The 24,244-nt window shown below is 45.8% G+C and overlaps 1 protein-coding gene across 2 annotated transcripts in view; it reads right to left on the bottom strand.

The window, feature by feature from the left end:
• Nucleotides 1-24,244, bottom strand: part of LOC142245128 (putative methyltransferase DDB_G0268948) — a 108,353-nt gene that overhangs the window by 46,112 nt on the left and 37,997 nt on the right. For both annotated transcript variants that reach the window (XM_075317485.1, XM_075317486.1), the window contains exons 2-4: nucleotides 22,384-22,544; nucleotides 668-831; nucleotides 364-577 (exon numbers count right to left, since the gene is read on the bottom strand). In XM_075317485.1, the coding sequence (XP_075173600.1) occupies nucleotides 364-577; nucleotides 668-831; nucleotides 22,384-22,494 (489 nt within the window). In that variant the 5' untranslated portion in view covers nucleotides 22,495-22,544. The remainder of the gene's footprint in view (nucleotides 1-363; nucleotides 578-667; nucleotides 832-22,383; nucleotides 22,545-24,244) is intronic.

Raw genomic sequence — 24,244 nt, 5'->3', positions numbered from 1 at the left:
CGCATCTGATGCTCTCGCATTGGATGCCATACGCTCGTGTGAGTCCAGCCTCAGAACAAGGCTTCAGGCTGTTCTACAGAATCCGTGGATATCGTGGGAACACCATGGACATCAGAGCTCCGGGGATTTTTTAAAATAGGTATCTAGTGATTGAGGGACAGTCTCTAATTTTTATTTTTCTACCTCTCTCTTTTTATGTCTTTCAGATTCCCATTTGTGGACTTTGTCATATTCCTTTGACTATTTCAGATCTTCATGTTTTTTTTTTTTTTAATAAATTGTCGTAACATAGACTATACTATTTAAAAAGGCTAAGGGTATAAATGCTACCTACATTATATCTAAACTAAGTCAGTAAGTTACCTCTTTCATTACTCCAGTTAGGTCGTATGACAAATGTTTGTATTCAAGCACAAAAAATGGGAAAAAAGCGTGGGTAGCAAAGCATCCTCCTGTCTTCAGTACTCGGACTGCCTCTTTAACAAACTTGTCTATAGTAAACCAATGAGTGGCTAGACTAGCATGTACCAGATCCACAGAAGCATCCTTCAAGGGCAAATTCTCAGCTGCAGCCACCCTATAGAGGACAGACGATTGTTAGTGTCACTTATGCAATCTAAACCTCTCGTAATAAGAGCATTATTAGGAAATCCAGTTCAGTACTCACATGTATGACACATTGTTTGCCAAGGCCACTTGATTAGCCACACTTATTTGGGAGTCACTGATGTCTAGTCCCAGGACCTTCTTGAAGTGAGGAGCTAAAGGTAAAGTGTAACGTCCAGTCCCACAGCCAACATCCACCGCCATTTCAAGGGGCCGTCCATTTGTCTTTAGAAAAGAGCAGAGTACATTTAGTAAAATTAGAATTCTCTCCAAGTACATTATATTTATTATACTGACAGATGTACATAATAGTGAAAAGAAAAAGATAGTATATATAGTATATATATAGTATAACAGAGAGCAAGGGATTGTATATTCTCACCTGCCTGGGTTGTGACATAGTACACTCCACACTTGTAAGAATGAAGTGCTGCTGCTCCGACCACTGACCCACACCAGTGGGAAGACACGTATTCAAACCAAACAGGAAAAAAAAAGTTGATTCCTGGGTGCTGCCACAGAGTGAAGATAAGGATGTATGTTTTCTGGATCTTTAATCATTAAATGCGTTTCGATCCATAGAACATACACCCTTGTCTTTAATCGCTTTTTTTTTTCCTGTTTGGTTTGAATATAAAAAAGCAACAAGAAAGAGGAATAAATATCATTACTTACAGCAAAGATGGAACTGCAGCTGTACATTACCTAGGCTAAAAACTATTACTCCAGCAGGATACAGCTAAGCCCCCACAAGGTGGAGGCATCACAGGTGCAGGAGGAAAAAAAAATCACACACACTCTTCCAAAATATGGAGGAGACGATTGCTGGAAGGTAAAATGGCTTGCATAGAGCGCTGTTCAAAGTTGCAGATGCACAGTCACAAACCCGTAGCCTATTAGGCGACACCCATATTATTAGATCAGGTGGGCTGCCAACCCGTATTCCATCTGTGCATCATACAGGGACAGGAACTCTAATATGCAAGGCCTAACAAAAAGAGGCCTATCTGTATCCTGTACAAAAAAATATGAGGTTTTTAGTTGGTGTTATGGCCATAAGATGGAAGCCTACAACCCTCGTCATAGGATCCTCATGCTTGTAGGTCCCTACACTATATATAATATAAAAAAATATTATCTAGTCGGGGCTTAGCTGTATCCTGCTGGAGTAGTAGTTTTTGGCCTAGGTAATGTACAGTTCCAAATCCATCTGTTTGGTTTGAAGATGTAAATAATACATACAATTAACTGGTATATTATACAGTACAGACCAAACGTTTGGACACATCTTCTCATTCAAAGAGTTTTCTTTATTTTCATGACTCTAAAAATTGTAGATTCACATTGAAGGCATCAAAACTATGAATTAACACGTGGAATAAAATACTTAACAAAAAAGTGTGAAACAACTGAAAATATGTCTTATATTCTAGGTTCTTCAAAGTAGCCTCCTTTTGCTTTGATTACTGCTTTGCATACTCTTGGCATTCTCTTGATGAGCTTCAAGAGGAAGTCACCGGAAATGGTTTTCACTTCACAGGTGTGCCCTGTCAGATTTAATAAGTGGGATTTCTTGCCTTATAAATGGGGTTGGGACCATCAGTTGGGTTGTGCAGAAGTCTGGTGGATACACAGCTGGCGTACTGAGTAAATGAATAAACTGTTAGAATTTGTATTATGGCAAGAAAAAGGCAGCTAAGTAAAGAAAAATGAGTAGCCATCATTACTTTAAGAAATGAAGGTCAGTCAGTCTGAAAAATTGGGAAAATTTTGAAAGTGTCCCCAAGTGCAGTGGCAAAACCCTTCAAATGCTACAAAGAATCTGGCTCACATGAGGACCGCCCCAGGTAAGGAAGACCAAGAGTCACCTCTGCTGCGGAGGATAAGTTTATCTGAGTCATCAGCCTCAGAAATCGTAGGTTAACAGCAGCTCAGATTAGAGACCAGGTCAATGCCACACAGAGTTCTAGCAGCAGACACATTTCTAGAACAACTGTTAAAAGGAGACTTTGTGCAGCAGGCCTTCATGGTAAAATAGCTGCTAGGAAACCACTGCTAAGGACAGAAAACAAGCAGAAAAGACTTGTTGGGCCAAAGGACACAAGGAATGGACATTAGACCAGTGGAAATCTGTGCTTTGGTCAGATGAGTCCAAATTTGAGATCTTTGGATCCAACCACCGTGTCTTTGTGCGATGCCGAAAAGATGAACGGATGGACTCCACATGCCTAGTTCCCACCATGAAGCATGGAGGAGGAGGTTTAATGGTGTGGGCGTGCTTTGCTGGTGACACTGTTGGGGATTTATTCAAAATTGAAGGCATACTGAACCAGCATGGCTACTACAGCATTTTGCAGCTGTATGCTATTCCATCCGGTTTGCGTTTAATTGGACCATCATTTAGTTTTTAACAGGACAATGACAACAAATACACCTGCAGGCTGTGTAAGGGCTATTTGACTAAGAAGGAAAGTGATGGGGTGCTATGCCAGATGACTTGGCCTCCACAGTCACCAGACCTGAACCCAATCAAGATGGTTTGGGGTGAGCTGGACCGCAGAGTGAAGGCAAAAGGGCCAACAAGTGCTAAACACCTCTGGGAACTCCTTCAAGACTGTTTGAAGACTATTTCCGGTGACTACCTCTTGAAGCTCATCAAGAGAATGCCAAGAGTGTGCAAAGTAGTAATGAAAGCAAAAGGTGGCTACTTTGAAGAATCTAGAATATAAGACATATTATCAGTTGTTTCACACTTTTTTGTTAAGTATTTCATTCCACATGTGTTAATTCATAGTCTTGATGCCTTCAATGTGAATCTACAATTTTCAGAGTCATGAAAATAAAGAAAACTCTTTGAATGAGAAGGTGTGACCAAACTTTTGGCCTGTACTGTATTATATATATATATCACACACACACACACACACACACACACACATATACATATACATAGAGTTGTGCTCAAATTTTACATACCCCAGTTGATTTTTGCTTTTTTTCATAAAATATGAATGATAACAGAAAATCTTTTTTCCACTCATGTTTAGTGGTTGGGTGAAGCCATTTATTGTCAATCTACTGTGTTTTTTCTTTATAAATTATGATGACAACCAAAAACATCAAAATGATGCTGATCATATTGATCGTACTGTTCCCCCTATAACATCAATGACAGCTTGAAGTCTTTTCTGGTAGTTGTGGATGAAGCTCTTTATTTTTTTAGATGTTAAAGCTGCCCATTCTTCTTGGCAAAAAGCCTCCAGTTCCTGTAACTTTCTGGGCTTTCTTGCATAAACCATGGGCTTGAGTTCTCCCCAGAGTGGCTCAATGATATTGAGGTCAGGAGACTGAGATGGCCACTCCAGAACCTTCACTTTGTTCTGCTGTAGCCAATGACAGGTCGACTTGGCCTTCTGTTTTTGATTGTTGTCATGTAGGAACGTCCTATTATGTTCCTTGTGCAGCTTCCGGGCTGATGAATGTAAATTTGCCTCCAGGATTTGCTAATAACATGCTGCGTTCATCTTTCCTTCAACTTTCCTGTGCCTTTGTATCTCACACATCACCACATCATCAGAAATTCACCTCCATGCTTTACAGTAGGAATGGTGTTCCTTTCTTCATAGGCCTTGTTGACACCTCTCCAAATGTAACGTTTATGATTTGAGCCAAAAAGTCAGATTTTGTTCACATAACTCCAAATTACCTTGTTTGAGAAATTTGGAGGCTTGTCTCTGTGCTGTTTGGAGTATTGTAGGCGAGATACTTTGTGGCATTTGTGCAGTAATGGCTTTCTTCTGGCAACTCGACCACGCAGCCCATTTTTCTTCAAGTGCCTCCTTATTGTGCGTCTTGAAACAGCGTCAGCAATAGTTTTCAGTGAGCCATGTATTTCAGCTGATGTTATTTGTGGGTTTTTCTTTGCATCCCGAACAATTTTCCTGGCAGTTGTTGACAAAATTTTTGTTGGTCTACCTGATCATGGTTTGTTTTTTACAGAGCCCCTGATTTTCCATTTGTTAATCACAGTTTTAACACTGCTGACTGGCATTATAAATTCCTTGGATATCTTTTTGTATCCCTTTCCTGTTTTATACAGTTCAACTATCTTTTCCCATAGATCCATTGACAATTCTTGCAATTTCCCCATGACTCACAATCCAGAAATGTCAGTGACTGGATGAAAGATGCAAGAGTCTGTCTGAATCCCAGAAACTCACTCAGCTTTTATGCACACACACTGATTACTAGCAAATAAAGGTAACATCCTCACCTGTGACCTATTAGCCATTCAAAACCATTTGTGTCAACTTCTGTGCATGTTATCAGGCCAAAATCACCAGGGTATGTGAATTTTTAATCAGAGTCATTTGGATGTTTTTGATTGAAATTATGATTTAAAAAGAGAAAACACAATAGTTTGACAATAAATGGCTTCACCCAACCACGAACCATGAATGGAAAAAAAGATTTCGTGTTATCATTCATATTCTAAGAAAAAAAACTAAGAAAGCAAAAATTCTGCCAGGATATGTAAACTTTTGAGCACAACTGTACATACATTGTAATATAACCTCTTCACGAGCTATGGTGTACCAGCACATCCTAGGACGTATCTATCTCTTTCATGCGGGCTTGCGCAGCAAGCCGCATGTTTCCCCACACGTCGAATGATCTGATTAGCCGGTGAATCGGAGATCCACACACACGTCAATCTCCAACAAGGAACGCCCCATTTTCCACCACCATCGGCGGCCCCGTGATCACGGGGTGCCGATGGGTTGTCATGGTTGTCACAGGAGATCAGCATTTCTGTTGTTCAGAGCAGTGCTGAGCATTGCTTGGTATAGCAAAAGCGATCAGAGTGTATGAGCTTCAAGCCACCAAATTGCACTGGTAAAACAATAAAAAAATGTAAAAAACATAAAAAAATGAAAAAAATACAAAAAACACAAACGTTCAAATCCCCCGCCTTTTGTCCTATTGAAAATAAAACAATTAAAAAAAATACACATATTGGGTATTTCCGCTTTCAGAAATACCCAATCCATCAATATAAATATAAAATAAATTAATGGATTGGTAAAGGACATAACAAGAAAAAAAATCAAAATGCCAGAAATAAGGTTTTTTTGGTTGCCGCAACTTTGCAATAAAAGGCAAAAAAAAGCAATGAAAACATCCTATCTACTCAAAAACGGTATAGTTAAAGACATCATCTCAGTACGCAAAAAATAAACCCAATACAGCCTCAGATCCTAAAAAATGAGAATGGTACGGGTCTTGAAAAATGGCGACAAAAGCATAAATCTTTTTTTTTACAAATTTCTGAATTTTTGTTTACCACATAAACAAAAATAAAACTATGCACCTCTTCTTAAAGGGCCAGCGTCCCGGGAACAGGATATGGGTGATTTCAGGTACAGGGTATATAAGACTTCCTTTTTCATGTGGACGGTGCCTGTTCAACGTGTTCACGGAGCTAGGTGTTCAGGTCCCTCTGTATTTTGTACCCTGACTAACACTGTCACCTCCGCAGAGTCCGTCTGCCGTCCTGACCTGGTCCAAGGTTGCTGATGTCCCAGGAAGTGTCTCGGTGACTGATTGCTGAGGATCCCGCCATGTCCCGTCAGCCTGAACCCGTCACCTGGATTTCACCTGGATGCTTCAACCTGCACGTCCCGCAGGATCCGGTCCCCGTCTGCAGTTACTACTCGGCACCTGTACTTGGTTCCAGTCATCTGTCCTGCCTACGGTTCCTGTTGGACTATTAGTCATCTCCTGTACAGACTTCTGTAGGACCCGTACTCCGTACTCCCAGTGTTCCGGCTGCCGTGCATTTAGGCCCTCTGGTGGGGTGACCGGACAGTCCCTGTATAGGGGTTAGCTCCAGGTTGCCTCTCTGGGGGAGTCCGGTGCACGGTCCCGTGAATCCACCTCCAGGATGTTACAACATGTTAGTTTTACTATATAGTGCATATGGTAAATAAAAAACTCAAAAACAATTGTGGAATTGCATTTTTTTTGCAATTTCATGGCACTTATAACTTTTTTCTCTATTTCCAGTAAAATAAGTGGCAGAATAATTGGTATAGTTCATAAGTATAAGTCGTCCCGCAAAAAACAAGCCCTCATATGGCTATATTGGCAGAAAAATTAAAAAAGGTATAGCTCTTGGAAGGAAGGGAGAAAAATAAAAATGAAAAATGGAAAATCGCCAGGTGCTGAAGGGGTTAAGCGGAGTCTGAAGTCTTCTAAAGTACGACTTTTCAATTTCTCACTATTTGGACAGTTCTCTAAAGGTACTTGCACTCACAAAATGTTGCTTTAATTACAAATTTTGAAATTTCCTAAGGAGCAATAAGAAAAAATTGACTCCACAGTTTGTTATGCCCTTTATCCTACATCTAATGATACTCTGTATGTATTTTCAGAAATTACTGTTTGGGTATATGGCAGGGTTAAGGAATACTATTTTATTTTATACGCGGTGCTCGTTTGAGCATGTCCGTGTACCGGCGAAATGCTCTGGTACATGGTTGACTCCCCGTTCCTGCATGTGGACGCTCTTTACAGAGTCAGCCACATTCAGGGACTAGCTGTCACAGCCGGTAAATAGCGGCATCGGGAATCACGTGATCGGAGCACCGTTGTTATGGTAACCCGTCTGTAAGCGGTGACGTCACTGCTTACAGCACGCAGCGGCACTGGGAATCACGTGATCGGAGCACCGTTGCTTTGGTAACCCGTCTGTCAGCGGTGATGTCACCGCTTACAGTCGGCAGCCTGTGGTCACTCTCACTGAGTGATTTCTGCACGGAGCAGCAGTGTCCTCCTCCCATGCAGTGCTGTCTGACGTAGCAGAGCTGCATGGGTTGAAGGAGAAAGAAGACAGAAGAGCAGGATCGTGGAGGGAATGCGAGGGAGTAATAAACATGGAGTCTCTAAGTGTGTCTGTGTATTTATTTCTATTAAAGTATTTTTTCTCTGTGTGGTGTCTTTTTTTTTTAATCCTTTATTGGAGATTCTTAATGGCCGGGTCAAACTTGCCTGAGATTAAGAATCTCTGGCTTAATACTAGCTAGTAAAACAAAGCTAGTATTAACTCATTATTACCCAGCGAGTCACTATCACCAGGGCAGCTGGAAGAGTTGGATACAACGCCAGATGATGGCGCTTCTATGAGAGCGCCATTTTCTGGGGCGGCTGCGGACTGCAATTCGCAGCAGAGGGACCCAGAAACCTCGGGCTAAGCTGTGCTGCGGATTCCAATCCCCAGCTGCCTAGTTGTACCTGGCTGGACACAAAAATGGGGCGAAGCCTACGTCGTTTTTTATTTTAATAATTTCATGAAATTCATGAAATAATTAAAAAAAGGGCTTCCCTATATTTTTAGTTCCCAGCCGGGTACAAATAGGCAGCTGGGGGTTGGGGGCAGCCGTACCTGCCTGCAGTACCTTGCTAGCATACAAAAATATGGCGAAGCTCACGTCATTTTTTTGTAGTTTTTTGGCAAAAAAAATAAAAAATGCTTCCCTGGATTTTCCATTGCCAGTGAAGGTAACATCAAGCAATGTGGATTAGCAGCCAGTAGCTGCTTGGATTACCCTTAGCTAGCAATACGAAAAATGCAGCAGGAGCCCATATATATTTTTTTTTAATTATTTATTTAAATAACTAAAAAAAAATGGGCTACCCTGTATTTTGATTGCCTGAGATTACAGTGCTGTAAAAATAAATCATTAAAAAAAATGACGTAGTGCTCCGCGATATTTTTGATTCTCAGCGCAGATAAAGCAGACAGCTACGGGTTGCCACCCCCATCTGCCTGGCGTTACCTTGGCTGGCAATCAAAATACAGGGAAGCCCATTAATTTTTTTTATTTAAAAAAATAGTTTAAAAAAAAAAAAAATGACGTGGGGTCCCCCCATTTTTGATAGCCAGCTAGGGTAAAGCAGACGGCTGTAGCCTGAAAACCACAGCTAGCAGCTTTACCGTGGTTGGTGATCCAATGTGGAGGTCACCCCAGGCTCTTTTTTATAATTATTTTATAAATAATAATAATTACAAAAAAAAGTAGGGTCCCCCCCAAATTGGATCACCAGCCACGGTAAAGCGGACAGCTGTGGTCTGGTATTCTCAGGGGGAAAAGGTCCATAGTTATTGGCCCTTCACAGCCTAAAAATAGCGCCAATCCTGACGCTTTACCCCAGTTCATCCCGTGCCCTGGTGCAGTGGCAAACGGGGTAATAAATGGGGTTTGCATACTGCAAAAAAACTGAAGGAGGGAAAATACATAAATTTACCCAGGATCCATAGCTTCAACCTACATGAGGCGGTCACATGTTCACTCCAGTGCCATTTTCTACTGCTTTTCACAGCGTAGAGCACTCTGGTGATTTTCCTGTGCTTGTACACTTCATATCAGTCTTTTCTGTCATTATAATGGCAGAAAGACACATAATGTCCCACTCTCCTGCATTTTGTAATTTTGCACCCTTTGATGCCTTTCATGTGGCACTAAGGGGTGCTTAGCCTTGTATTTAGCCAAAAAAATAAATAAATTTAAAAAAAAAATGATGTGGGGTTCCCCCTATTTTTGATAGCCAGCTAGGGTAAAGCAGACGGCAGTAGTCTGCAGACCACAGCTGGTAGCGTCACCTTGGCTGGTAATCCAAAACTGAGGGCACCCCATGCTGTTATTTTAAATTAAATAAATAATTTAAAAAAAAAAACACGTTGGGGTCCCCCCAAAGTTGGATCACCAGCCAAAGTAAAGCGGACAGCTGGCGTCTGATATTCTCAGACTAGGGTGGTCCATGGTTATTGTACTCTCCCCAGCCTAAAAATAGCAGGCTGCAGCCGCCCCAGAAGTGGCGCATCCATTAGATGCGCCAATCCTGGTGCTTCCCTTAAGCTCATCTCGTTGCCCTGGTGCAGTGGCAAACGGGGTCATATATGGGGTTAATACCAGATGTGTAATGTCACCTGGCATCAAGCCCTGGGGTTCGTGATGTCAAGCGTTTATCAGATATCCGACATCACCAACCTAGTCAGCAATAAAAAAAAAAATAGAGGACAAACACATTTTTATTTGAAAAAACACTCCCCAAAACATTCCCTCTTTCACCAATTTATTAGAAAGAAAAACAAATCCAGGTCTGGTGTAATCCAAGGGGTTCCCATGATGATCCATACCATAGTCAATGTCCCAGTCAATGAAGAACAGAATGTTGCATATTGGCTCGGAGAGCAATGCAGTGACCTGAGCTAACATCAATAGGTCAGCCCAGGTCACTGCAGGGCATGACAAGTGCTGCTGTCAGAAGGATAGCGAGGTACATTACCTGCGGTGATCGCTGCACTCCTGATAGCAGAGCTGTCACAGCCGCGGACACCGTACAGTGCGGGCATATGCTGACACTGCAGTGACAGCAGCCGCGGACACTGTACAGTGCGGGCATATGCTGACACTGCAGTGACAGCAGCCGCGGGCACTGTACAGTGCGGGCATATGGTGACACTGCAGTGACAGCAACCGCGGGCACCGTACAGTGCGGGCATATGCTGACACTGCAGTGACAGCAGCCGCGGACACTGTGCAGTGTGGGCATATGCTGACACTGCAGTGACAGCAGCTGCGGACACCGTACAGTGCGGGCATATGTTGACACTGCAGTGACAGCAGTCGCGGGCAGCTGCGGACACTGCTGAGCGGGCAGCCGCGGGGCTGGAGCTGGAGTGGGATACAGACTGCAGCGGCATCCAATGGAAGTCACACGCAAGTGCTTCTGTGTGGCTTTCGGGGATTTTTGCACACGTAGCCAGAGTAAACATCGGGTTACTAAGCAAAGCGCTTTGCTTGGATACCCGATATTTACCTTGGTTACCAGCTTTCCGCAGGCTGCCAGTGATGGCTCCCTGCACACTGTAGCTGTAAAAAGCCACGCTTTTGGTGATCGAACCGTTCTCGAACGCAACTCGAACTGTCGAGCTTTTAGCAAAGCGTTCGAGTTCGATGTCGAGCACCCCCCAAAATCACTCGAACATGAAATTGGCGAACCTCGCTCAACTCTACTCATGTACCTGATCTAGGCTTTTATTGCAACAGGATTAAAAGTTATATTTTAGCCTCTTAAAATTGCTATTCTATATATTATTTAAGTGGCCTCCCTCGATATTGAGGACTGCTGTGTGAAAAAAAAATATTGCTTTAGAACTCAATTTTTGCTTTACATTAGAGGTAATAGGAGAAAATGGACCAATCAGTCATGCACTTTGTGACAAATGTGGTGATACCTCATATATGGTCAGAAACTACTATTTGGGGACATGTCGGAGCTCTGAAGTGAAGGTGTGCTATTTCATTTTTGAAGGGCAAATTTGGTTGAAATAGTTTGTATGCTGCGCATAGCTACTGAAGTGTCAAAAGCAGAAACATTCATCTTATATAGTCCATTTTGAAAACTACACCCCTCAAGAAATTCATCTATGGGTTTGGTAAGTATTTGGAACCCATATATGCTTTCACAGAATTTTTTAGCACTGGGTTGTAAAAAAAAAAACCTTGCGATTGTCCACTAAAATGTTGTTATAGCCAAACATTTTCAAATTTTTCAATGTCACAAGGGGTAACAGGATAAAGAGTTCCTACAATTTGTTACTCAAATGCAGTAGAAAAACTAATGGTTGATGGACAGATTTTCCTGAAATGCCGTATTTTTCATTTTATAAGACACACCGGATTATAAGTCGCACCTCAAATTTGGAGACGGAAAATAGGAAAAAATATTTTTTAATTTTAAAAAAGGGTCCATCTTATAATCTTAGGGCATCTTAATCCTAATGTTCATGAGGGGGCAGCAGTAGTGGTGGAGCGGCTCTGGAAGGTCACAGGAAGCAGAGCAATGCTGCGGGCTCGGAAGAGGGGGTGTTGCAGTTCAGGAGGGTTGGCGATACTGTGGGCTCAGTGGTGTCATGATGGCGGGCATCATTGATCTGCCTTGATGTCTCGGCGGCGGGTGTTATTGATCTAACTGCAGAATCCATTGAATCATCCTCGGTTGACGAGATAGACTTCAAGAAAATGGACATGGAGGTGACGCATGCTCAGATAGAACTCTGCGGTGAATTTCTTGAAGTCAATCACGTCAATCTGCGCACGTGGCACCTCAACGGCCATTTTCTTGAAGGCCATTGTGTTAACCGTGGGTGATTCAATGGAGCCCGTAGTCAGCTCAGTTCACCGGCCGTCAAGACACTCCAGTGACCCTCCTGAGTCGCTCCACTGCAGTGACACCCCTGCAGCCCGTCGGCAGATCAATGGTGCCCGCCACCGCGACACCACCAAGCACGTCCTGTTACCCTCCTGAGCCGCTCCACTGCTCCTCTGACCCCTCAGTATCATCAACCCTGCCTCCTATGACCCAACTCCACCACCGCCACCCCAGTAAACCATATCTGGATTTCAAGACACGCCCCCATTTCCCCCCAGTTTTAGGGGGGAAAAAGTGTGTATTACAATCTGGAAAATACGGTAGATTCTAATAGGCATTTACAGAGCCCCAAGGCATCTGAATCCTCAAAAAAATGACCCGATTTTGGAAATATACCTCTAGGGAAATTCATTTATAGTTGTATTTTGATCCCCCAAGTGTTATACAGATATTAGCATGCAACATATGTTACAAAGTGAAAATTGTAAATATGCCCTTGTGATGCACATAATACATATTACACTACAGTGTGAACTTTTCCCACATTTTTTCGCGTTACACCCACAAATTTAAATTTATTTTATTGGAATTTTATGTGATTTAGTAACACAAAGTAACAAGTGTTTGTGAAGTATAATGGAAGTGATACATTTTCCAAATATTTAAAAAATATAAATCTGAAAATTGGGAAGTTCATTGTGACATGCATTTGTATTCAGTCTCATAACCTTAAATAAAATCCTTGAGTGACCAATTGCCTTTATTAGTCAGATAATTAGTAAATGGAGTCCACCTGTGTAATTTATTCTCAGTATAACTACTGTTGGTTTGTGAAGGTCTGAAATATGACATTCCTCTTCAGCTTCATATTTTTAGCAGCAGAGGCCTGAAAATGTTCTTGGAAAATTGTCTAATATTTGGAATTCTTCAAAATTCCCTCCACCTTCACTAAAACCCAGTTGCAGCTGCTGCTTCCACTATGCTTCACTGTGGGTATGTACTGTGTATTTTTCCTGATGAAGAGAATGGAATACGTTGAAACACATAGAAAATAAACCAAAAGAATCATCTTGTGCATCCTGTATTCTTTTGACCAGATATTTCCAGTAGCATAGTTACAAGTCACGTATATTTCCTACAACTCTCTGCTTCATCCCTCGTGTGACCTACAGCAGCTGATATTCTCTAAAGTTCTTGTGTGACACACAACTAAATCTGGTGAATACACATCACTTATCTATACACAATTGTTTTATGGTATCACTCTATTGCGCTTTTCTTGTTCCTTAGTACCTCTCCCCTGTACCCCTGATTATATGAGAGGACAAAATCATTCAAGTTCAAGTCCGCAAGTGAGGCAAAAGTAAATAAAAAAGAAGGGAATTTTGTTTACTTACCGTAAATTCCTTTTCTTCTAGCTCCTATTGGGAGACCCAGACAATTGGGGTGTATAGCTACTGCCTCCGGAGGCCACACAAAGTATTACACTTTAAAAAGTGTAACCTCTCCCCTCTGCCTATACACCCTCCCGTGCATCACGGGCCCATCAGTTTTGGTGCCAAAGCAGGAAGGAGGAACTTATAAATTGGTCTAAGGTAAATTCAATCCGAAGGATGTTCGGAGAACTGAACCATGAACCAAAAGAACAATTCAACATGAACAACATGTGTACACAAAAGAACAACAGCCCGAAGGGAACAGGGGCGGGTGCTGGGTCTCCCAATAGGAGCTAGAAGAAAAGGAATTTACGGTAAGTAAACAAAATTCCCTTCTTCTTTGTCGCTCCATTGGGAGACCCAGACAATTGGGATGTCCAAAAGCAGTCCCTGGGTGGGTAAAAGAATACCTCGATAAAAAGAGCCGAAAAAACGGCCCTCTCTTACAGGTGAGTAACCGCCTCCTGAAGGACTCGCCTACCTAGGCTGGCATCTGCCACAGCATAGGCATGAACCTGATAGTGTTTCGTGAAGGTGTGCAGACTCGACCAGGTAGCTGCCTGACACACCTGCTGAGCCGTAGCCTGGTGACGCAATGCCCAGGACGCCCCCGCGGCTCTGGTAGAATGGGCCTTCAGCTCTAAAGGAATCGGAAGCCCAGAAGAACGGTAGGCTTCAAGAATCGGTTCCTTGATCCACCAAGCCAAGGTTGACTTGGAAGCCTGCGACCCCTTACGCTGGCCAGTGACAAGGACAAAGAGCGCATCAGAACAGCGCGGGGGCGCAGTGTGCGAAAAGAAGAGCCGGAGTGCTCTCCCGAGATCTAACAAGTGCAATCCTTTTCACAATTGTGAACTGGATGAGAGCCAAAAGAAGGTAAGGAGATATCCTGATTGAGAAGAAAAAAGGAGGATACCACCTTAAGTAGGCGTTCCGGGACCGGACGCAGAACCACCTCATCCTGGCGAAACACCAGGAAGGGGGCTTTGCATGACAACGCTGCTAGCTCAGACACTCTCCGAAGTGATGTGCCTGCCACTAGGAAGACCACCTTCTGCGAAAGGCGTGATAGAGATAACTCTGAGAACGCTAAGAGCCAGGACTCAATGGCCACCCAGTCAGGTTGAAGACCGCAGAATTCAGATGGAAAATGGCCCTTGGGACAGCAAGTCTGGTCGGTCCGGGAGTGCCCACGGTCGACCCACCGTGAGGTGCCACAGATCCAGGTATCACAACCTCCTCGGCCAGTCTGGAGCGACGAGGATGGCGCGGCGGCAGTCGGACCCGATCTTGAGTAACACTCTGGGCAGCAGCGCCAGAGGAGGAAATACATAAGGCAGTCGAAATTGCGACCAGTCCTGAACTGATGCGTCCGCCGCCAGCGCTCTGTGCTGGTGGTTGATGTACGCGACCGCCGTGGCGTCGTCCGACTGTATGCGGATCTGCCTGCCCTCCAGCCACCGCTGGAACGACTTTAGGGCTAGCTACACTGCCCTTATCTCCAGAGCATTGATCTGAAGGGAGGACTCTGTCAGAGTCCAGGTTCCCTGAGCCCTGTGGTGGAGGAAGACCGCTGTCCACCCTGACAGACTCTCGTCCGTCGTGACCATAGCCCAGGATGGGAGCAGGAAGGATTTTTCTTTCGACCAAGAAGTGGGAAGAAGCCACCCCTGAAGAGAGGCTTTGTCTGCCAGTGAAAGAGAGACGTTCCTGTCTAGGGACGTCGACCTCCTGTCCCATTTGCGGAGAATGTGCCCTTGGAGTGGACGCAGATGAAACTGCGCAAAGGGAACTGCCTCCGTTGCTGCCACCATCTTCCCTAGGAAGCGCGTGAGGCGCCTTAAGGGGTGAGACTGGGCCCAAAGGAAAAGTGCACCCCTGTCTGCAGCGAACGCTGTTTGTCCAGCGGTAGCTTCACTATCTCTGAGGGAGACTGAAACTCCATCCCGAGGTAAGTCAGTGATTGGGTCGGTGTCAATTTTTACTTTGGGAAATTAATGATCCACCCGAACCTCTGGAGAGTCTCCAGAGCAATGTTCAGGCTGTGTTGACATGCCACCCGGGAGGGTGCCTTGACTTAGGAGATCGTCTAAGTAAAGGATCACCGAGTGTCCCTGAGAGTGTAGGCCCATCGTCACTGATGCCATGACCTTGGCGAAGACCTGTGGGACTGTCGCCAGGCCGAAAGGCAGAGTCACGAGCTGAAAGTGTTCGACCCGGAGGTGAAACACCGGAAGCGTTGATGCTCTGGTGTAATCGGCACATGGAGATAAGCATCCCTGATGTCGATTGATGCTAGGAAGACTCCCTGGGACATCGAAGCGATGACTGAGCGGAGAGATTCCATCCGAGACCGTCTGGTTCTCACGTGTCTATTGAGCAGAATGAGGCCCGGAACGGACCGGAATCATCCGTCCTTTTTTGGTACCCCGAACAAGTTGGAGTAAAGACCGCGACCACGTTCTTGAAGCGGAACGGGGATCACAACTGCATCTGCAGAAACGAGTCGGAGGACGAGAGCTGAGCTCTATCCTGTAACCGTGAGACGGAATGTCTCTCACCCATCGGTTTTTCATCCAATTGCTCGCCAAACAGACGGTCGCCAGAAAATGGCAAACCGGTTAAGAACTTCTTGGAAGCAGAGTCTGCCTTCCATTCGCGTAGCCACATGGTCCTGCGGACTGCCACCGAATTGGCGGATGCTACCGCTGTACGGCTCGCAGAGTCCAGGACGGCGTTCATGGCGTAGGACGAAAAAACCGACGCCTGAGAAGTCAAAGACAGAACCTGCGGGGCAGAGGTACGTGCGACCGCATTAGTCTCAGACAGACAAGCTGATAGCTTGGAGTGCCCACACGACTGCGAAGGCCGGAGCAAAGACGCGCCTATGGCTTCATAGATGGAGTTCATCATGAGCTCTATTTGCCTGTCAGTGGCATCCTTGAGCGATGAACCATCTGCCACTAATACTACGGATCTAGCCGCCAGTCTGGAGACTGGAGGATCCACCTTGGGACACTGAGCCCAACCCTTGACTACGTCAGGGGGGAAGGGTAACTTGTGTCATTAAGGCGCTTAGTAAAGCGCTTGTCCGGAAATGTTCTGTGCTTCTGGACAGCATCTCTGAAGTTAGAGTGATCGAAAAACGCACTCCGTGTACGTTTGGGAAACCTTAACTGGTGTTTCTCCTACTGTGAAGCCGACTCCTCTATAGGTGGAGTTGGGGGAGAAGGACTAGCACCTGGTAGATGGACGTTATAAGGTCATTTACTATGGCGTCCCCTTCAGGTGTATCCAGATTGAGAGCAACGTCAGGATCAGAGCCCTGAGCTGCGACCTCCGCTTCATCCTCCAGAGAGTCCTCATGCTGAGACCCCGAACCGCGTGATGAAGTCGGGGAAGGTTCCCAGCAAGCCCGGTTAGCCTGTCTGAGGCTGCGGTGCGTGTCGGAGTTCTCACCGTGGGATCTGGGAGCCACCCCAGGAGCCCTTTGCTGTATCGACCGAGAGGGGCCTGGGGACGATGAACTCACAGTGCCCTGGCCCTGTGTTACTGGTCTGGACTGCCAAGCTTCTAGTATCTTAGCAAACTATCTGTCCATAGACTGAGCCATGGAATGTGAAGCGACTCAGAGAGCTTCTCAGTCAAAATTGTAAACTCTGTCCCTTCCATCTGTGCAGTGGAAACCGGCGGTACCACCTGAGCCGAGGGTCCCACCAGTGCCGGAGGCTCCGGCTGAGTGAGTGCCACAGGGGCCGAGCATTGTCACAATGAGGGTAGGTGAAACCTGCAGGTAACATAGCCGCACAAAAGGTACAGGTTGCAAAATAAGCCTGTGCCTTGGCCCCCTTGCTTTCTGCGGACGACATGCTGTTGTCTCCTCTTAGAGATATAGCCAAAAGCAAATAATGCTGCCGAATAGGGAAAATGTATACAATATATATATATATATATATATATATATATATACACACACACACTTCGGCACCCAAGGGGGGCCAGCACCTGACAACTGGTGTGGCTTACCAACCGCCCAAGCGGTGGTGTGTCCACCAGATTCCCTGCCTGGGACTCCCAGAGCTGCAGAGCTCATTCTGAAATCCTCCACCGGCAGAAGTGATTATAACAATGGAGCCGTGGAAGTGCCTAATAAAGTGTGGGCATCTGGTGCCCCACAGTGCTCAGAGAGGGGGGAGGAGGATACCAAAGCATGCTCCAGCCCTCACTGCCGACGTCCAGTCGGCTGTCCCGCTCTTACCCCTGACTGGCAGGCCCGGGGGCGGGAGTACATGGTATTAGGCCGCAAAAGCCGGGGACTAAAGTTAAAAGCGCGGCCGGCCAACAGGCGCGGTCGGCGCGGTAGACCCGGCTCACACACCACACAGCAGCCGCTGCGGCGTCTGTAACACAGGCGCTGCATGCACCGTCCCTAAGGGGACACAGAGTACCTCCTGGATGCAGGGCCCTGTCCCTGATGATATCCAGCCTCCTGTCTGTCAGATTCCCCCAGGGGCTGCGGAGGGAGCCCGGTCCCAGTGAACGGCGACCGGTTAGGATCCCACTTCTCCCAGAACTGCGGAGCTCGTTCTGAAATCCCCCACCGGCAGAGGTGATTATATCAATGGCTACCAGCGTTCTAAGGGGAGGATGGAGCCGTGGGCGTGCCTAATAAAGTGCGGGAAACTGGTGCCCCACAGTGCTCAGTGAGGGGGGAGGATGATACCAAAGTATGCTCCAGCCCTCACTGCCGACGTCCAGTCGGCCGTCCCGCCCTTACCCCTGACTGGCAGGCCCGGGGGCGGGAGTATATGGTACTAGGCCGCAAAAGCCGGGGACTAAAGTTAAAAACGCGGCCGGCAAACAGGCGCGGTCAGCGCGGTAGTCCCGGTCTCACCAACCACACAGGAGCCGCTGCGGCGTCTGTAACACAGGCGCTGCATGCACCGTCCCTAAGGGGACACAGAGTACCTTATGGATGCAGGGCCCTGTCCCTGATGATATCCAGGCTCCTGTCCGTCAGATTCCCCCAGGGGCTGCGGATGGAGCTCGGTCCCAGTGAATGGTGACCGGTTAGGATCCCACTTCTCCCAGAGCCTCTAAGGGATGGGGAAGGAAAACGGCATGTGGGCTCCAGCCTCTGTACCCGCAATGGGTACCTCAACCTTAACAGCACCGCCGACCATAGTGGGGTGAGAAGGGAGCATGCCGGGGGCCCTGTGGGGGGCCCTCTTTTCTTCCATCCAATATAATCAGCAGCTGCTGCTGACTAAAATGTGGAGCTTGTGTGCATGTGTGCCTCCTTCAACACAAAGCTAAAAACTGATGGGCCCGTGATGCACGGGAGGGTGTATAGGCAGAGGGGAGGGGTTACACTTTTTAAAGTGTAATACTTTGTGTGGCCTCCGGAGGCAGTAGCTATACACCCCAATTGTCTGGGTCTCCCAATGGAGCGACAAAGAAATGCCTTTTTTCCCTTACAATTTTCTTCATTATGTCATGTATTACATAATGGGAGACCAGACGAACGGTCACAAATTGTTTACCTAAGGGCTTGTGTATACGGCTGTAAAAATTAGACTAGTGATAACCATCGTCTTGAACTTATCATGACCATGTTATCCTAAAGGGTAATGCACAGACATGTACAATTTTTCGTAGTATGCACAATTTGCCTCTGAGAATCAGCTGGCACTAGTCCATTCAACTCCATGGGTCTATGGAAAAAAAAAAAAAAAATGGGACTGCGTTAGGATAACATCCAAGTGCAGTCTGATTTTCATGGATTGATAATATAGAATATAATATAAATACAATTAACAATGTAAAGGAGGTGGAGAAACTTTTTTCTTTCCACCCCTGAAAAATTGGATCACACTTTGAACAAACGCACAATCAGACCGATTTTCTCAGATGAGTGAAAAACGGTAGTATGAACCTAGTCTAAGGGTATGCTTACACATTGTGATTTTTACATGTTTTACTCTCATTATTTCCATGCACTTTTCAAAAAATAAAAAAAGGCAGTCTAAAGGCTGCTTTACACACAACGATATCGCTAGCGACCTCGTTAGCGATGTGACACGCCCAGATCGTTGTTACGATTTGCCAAGATCGCTCATAGGTTGTTCTGTAACAATCACACGTACACATCTCACAAACGACGCTACATTGTTCAGCAATATATTGTTTGACCAAGGCAGTCGTGTGGATGTTGTTCGTCGTTGGCAGGGTGTCAAACGTAGCAATATGTCTGCTGCGTTCCAAATGACGAACAATATTTTGAAACTGAACGACGTGTCAACGATCAATGATTTTCACCCTATTTGCGATCGTTTGGAGTCGCACGTAGGTGTCACGCGCAATGACGTCGCTAACGATGACGGAAGTGCGTCACGAAGACCGTGACCCGGACGACATATAGTCAAATAAATCAGAGCACGTAAAGCGGCCTTAAGAGGAATGTGGTCTAAGGAGAAAACATTTCTCCTTGCGAAGACCTGACAAACCAGTCTGGCTGTCAGTGAGGAGTCTTGTAGCTGCAATGCTCCTCTGGGAAATATAGCATTGCAGCTATAAAGGGAGTGTTACACACAGCGATATCACTAGCAATACTACTGGTGAAAGCACCCGCCCCCGTCGTTTGTGCGTAACGGGCAAATCGCTGCCCATGGCGCACAATATTGTTCGGATCAGTCACACGGGACTTACCTGCCTAGTGACGTCGCTGTTGCCAGCAAACCGCCTCCTTTCTAAGGGGGCGGTTCGTGCGTGGTCACCTCGGCGTCACTAAGCGGCCGCCCAATAGAAGTGGAGGGGCGGAGATGAGCGGGACGTAACATCCCGATCACCTCCTTCCTTCCTCATTGCCGGCGGCCGCAGGTAAGCTGCAGTTCGTCATTCCCAAAGTGTCACACGTAGCGATGTGTGCTGCCTCGGGAACGACGAACAACCAGCTTGCTCAACAATCAATGATTTTTTAAAAAGGAACGACGTGTCAACAATGGACGATTTGGTGAGTATTTTCTATTGTTAACGGTCGTTCGTGCGTGTCACACGCAACGACGTCGCTAACGATGGCGGATGTGTGTCACGGAATCTGTGACCCCGGCGATATATCGTTAGATACGTTGCTGCATGTGACGGGGCCTTAAGACTCCTCACTGGCAGCCAGAATGGTTTGTCAAGTCTCCGAGAGGAGAAAGGTTTTCCCCTAAGACCCCACTATAGCTTCTCACGCTGCCTGATCATATTTCATACTTTGCACTGACGAAGGGCAATCACCCCGAAACACCGTGTCTGCAAATTGAGGTTCTGATCTGGCATAAATCCTAAGTCTTATGAAAGGCTTGTTAAAGGGCCAGTTTTGACTTTTAGGATTGCTATCTCCAATACGTGGCACTGGAGTTTGTCTCCTTCCTCACTGAAGAGACAATTTAAATAGGAAATTGTAAAACATTGCTTCTTTATTCTATTTAGTATGAAGGTTAACACCATTTGTTACGAGGGGGACCCGGGGAAGCGTGCCAAGATGGGAAATGGACTGCTTCCGCCGGTCAAGGTCCACTGTGCGGTGTAAGGGACCGCCGCTATGGTGGGTGAAGAGTGAGCGGGTTGCTGCTAGCGATCGTCTGGAATGTCACAGACGATCTATGTACACCGATCTGCCCTAACCCGTGAGGGTTGTATGGCACAGATCTCACGGCTCGGTGTACCTGTTGCACGGGGAAGCACAGAGGTGCCCACGCACATGTGCCAGTGGAAGTCACGAGAATATGGCACGAGGGTAGCACAGAGGTGCCCACGCACGTGTGCTTTCAATAACCAGGTGAGTCCAATGGAGACTTGAGGAGCTCACCTGGGACAGGAACACGGCCTGTTGACGGGGGTACTGCCGGAGCAGCAAGGCAGGAACACGGCCTGCAAACGAGGTACTGCCGGAGCAGCAAGGGCCAAGCCCACAAGAGACAGTAATGCCTGAGCAGTGGCGTGGCAGCACGCTGCCAGACATCCAAACATAGAAGGACGGTCACGCACCGCCATGATGGCAGGGGGAGCTTTTAAGGAGGTGCAGCTCCACCCGAGGGCGGGCGCGAGGCGGAGATGACGGACTTGACCCAATCAGGGTCCACGACGTCCCAGCCTGGCCAGTCAGGATTCACCACGTTACCAGCCTTGTCATCAAGCCGTGTGACGTCAGTGAGCGAATCAGGACCCACCACGCATTGCACATGCTCACCCTCCTGCCTCTGGGAAATAGAGGCGGGATCCTCGGTCTCACAATGTGCAGAGATAACGGGAATCTCACTGCTTCCCTGAGCAGTAAACCTCTGCACATTGCGCAGCCTCGCAGACCTTTGGGGCCGCTGAGCAGGAGAGTCTGCGGCAGGCCAGGAATGGGAGACCGCTTCACTCCTTGTAACAGGAGAACCATTAGGGGTCACCCTTCTGCTGCCTCTCTGAGAAGGTATCTCCTGCACACTGCGCAGTCTGGCAGACCTTCAGCGCTGCTGAGCAGGAGTGCTCGTGGCAGGCAAGGAATGGGAGACTGCCTCAGTCCTTGCCTCAGGAGAGCCACGAGATGTAACAACCATTAACTTCAATAGCACAGTGACACAAATGTCCAAAAACTCATGGGCATATGTGGCACAGTTCCTAGAGATCCATGGCTAATTTCTTCTAACTCTGAGAAACCAATATAATAGAGATATCATACTTACAAGGTGAATGGTATACCCCACTAGTCAAATAAGACTTTTTTCCCAGGCTGGACATTCAGATTATGTGTATGGATAGCGATGACTGGACTGGCTGCATGTCTCCTGGCCTGAATTTAACAGTCTTATATTTATGGCAATTAGTCTGTTGCGTTTGAGTGTGGTGAGCCCTTGGCCAGTCCACTCATCACCGTCTGTAAGGTGAATGTAGTACCTTTGGCACCAGCCATAGTTAGATATTTCCAGACTGAATAGTAAGGGAATGTTCCCATTCACAGTTCAAAGAAAAGGTGCTCCAGAATTAATGGGGAATGCAAGTCTAGTATAGCAGACATGCCAGGAGAACTGATATTACAAATAAATAGGATTGGAATCTTTGACTCAATAGAACAACTTCTTATTATACTTACTTTTTGTTTCACATAGGATAAAATCATATCGGTGATTTCATTGGAGACTGGAATTATAGACTTTTGATATGCTAATGAAAATGCCATCTTCTTGAACAAGTGGACCGCCATGATGATGTCTTCGTACTTGCTTTGATTTTTCTTAGTTCTGATATAAGATTCTGTTAAATGGAGACATACATTATCATTACAGTGTAGAGGGTGGTGTCTGCCTTTTACCATTTCAAAATACAATTTAGTAATGGTAGATACAGAAAAATATCACATAAGCAGAAAAATTACAACAAATACAAACAAGACAAAAAAATCATGAATAGTGATGAGCGGACTTACAGATAACTGTGACCGGTGGGTCCATATTATCTTTTTTTAAAAACCCAGTTGTGGTCTGGAATCCGATGCCCATATAAGTCTATGGGGATCAGAATCCAGAAATTAAAAATTTGGTAGAAGGGATGGGGAGATAGCAGCATGTGCGCTGCACTTACAGAGGTTCCGGCATGGCGGTACTCTGCTTCCAGGTCATGCATTCACTTCCTGGGCTGCTAATTGCCTTAATTGAATATGCCTTGCTTTCCACGCCCACTGGCGCCTGTGATTGGTTGCAGTCAGACGCACTCCACACGAATGGCAGCATGTCAGCTGACTGCTTCCAATCACAGGCTTTATGCACGTTTATATTGTAGGCCGGGGTCACACTGGCATGTGGCATCCAATGTAAGAGCATTGGATGCGATATGCTAATGAACCTCGGCTCAGGCTCTGCTGAGATCAGATCAGAGCTGCTGAGGAGAGGGCGGATGCTGCAAAGTCTGTTAGGCTGAAACCCCCCTTATCTTGGCTATGTATCAAAATAAGAGGAACCGTATGCAGCTTTTTTAATAAAATTATTCAAATAAATAGTTTAAAAAAAAAAACAGCGTGCCGTCACCGACAATTTTGATACAGCGGGGGGCTGTTATTCTCAGAATGGGGAGGGCCATAGTTAGTGGCCACCCCCAGCCTAACAATAGCAACCTGCAGCTACACAAGATTGTTGCATCTATTTAATGTGACAAGCCTGGCGCTTTACCCGGCTTCCGTCTGCCGACATGCTTTTTGGAGATGGAAATTTCATTTTCCAGAAGGACTTGGTACCTGTCCACACTGCCAAAAGTACCAATACCTGGTTTAATAACCACAGTATCACTGTACTTGATTGGCCAGCAAAATCACCTGACCTAAACCCCATAGAGAATCTATGAGATATTGTCAAGAGGAAGATGAGTGACACCAGACCCAACAATGCAGATGAGCTGAAGGCTGCTGTAAAAGCAACCTGGACTTTCATAACACCTCAGCAGTGCCACAGACTGATCACCTCCATGCCACGCTGCATTGATGGAGTAATTCATGCAAAAGGAACCCTGACCAAGTATTGAGGCATTTACTATACAGACTTTTCAGTACGCCAATATTTCTGAGTTTAAAATTATTTTTTTCAGTTGGTCTTATATAATATTCTAATTTTCTGAGATAACGACTTTTGGGTTTTCATTGGCTGTAAGCTATAATCATCAACATTAACAGAACACTTGAAATAGATCACTCTGTGTGTAATGACTCTATTTAAGATGTGTTTCCCTTATTGAATTGAATTACTGAAATAAATTAACTTTTTTTATTCTAATTTATTTAGATGCACTTGTATGACATGGGCTAATTTTAGGGGCATGGGTAATTTAATTTGCATAAGGAGAATACTCATGCAGCCTAGTGGGAGAGAGTTTTACAAAACAGTGGCAGCCACTCGCCCAGAAAGGTTGTAGCAGAACATTGAAAGAAAGAAGTTACAGTTAATAATTGTGCGATATAATGAATA

Source organism: Anomaloglossus baeobatrachus, chromosome 7, assembly GCF_048569485.1.
Source record: "Anomaloglossus baeobatrachus isolate aAnoBae1 chromosome 7, aAnoBae1.hap1, whole genome shotgun sequence".
Classification (NCBI taxonomy): domain Eukaryota; kingdom Metazoa; phylum Chordata; class Amphibia; order Anura; family Aromobatidae; genus Anomaloglossus; species Anomaloglossus baeobatrachus.
Note: the sequence above shows the minus strand (reverse complement) of the source record. Positions and strands in the feature narration are given on the sequence as shown.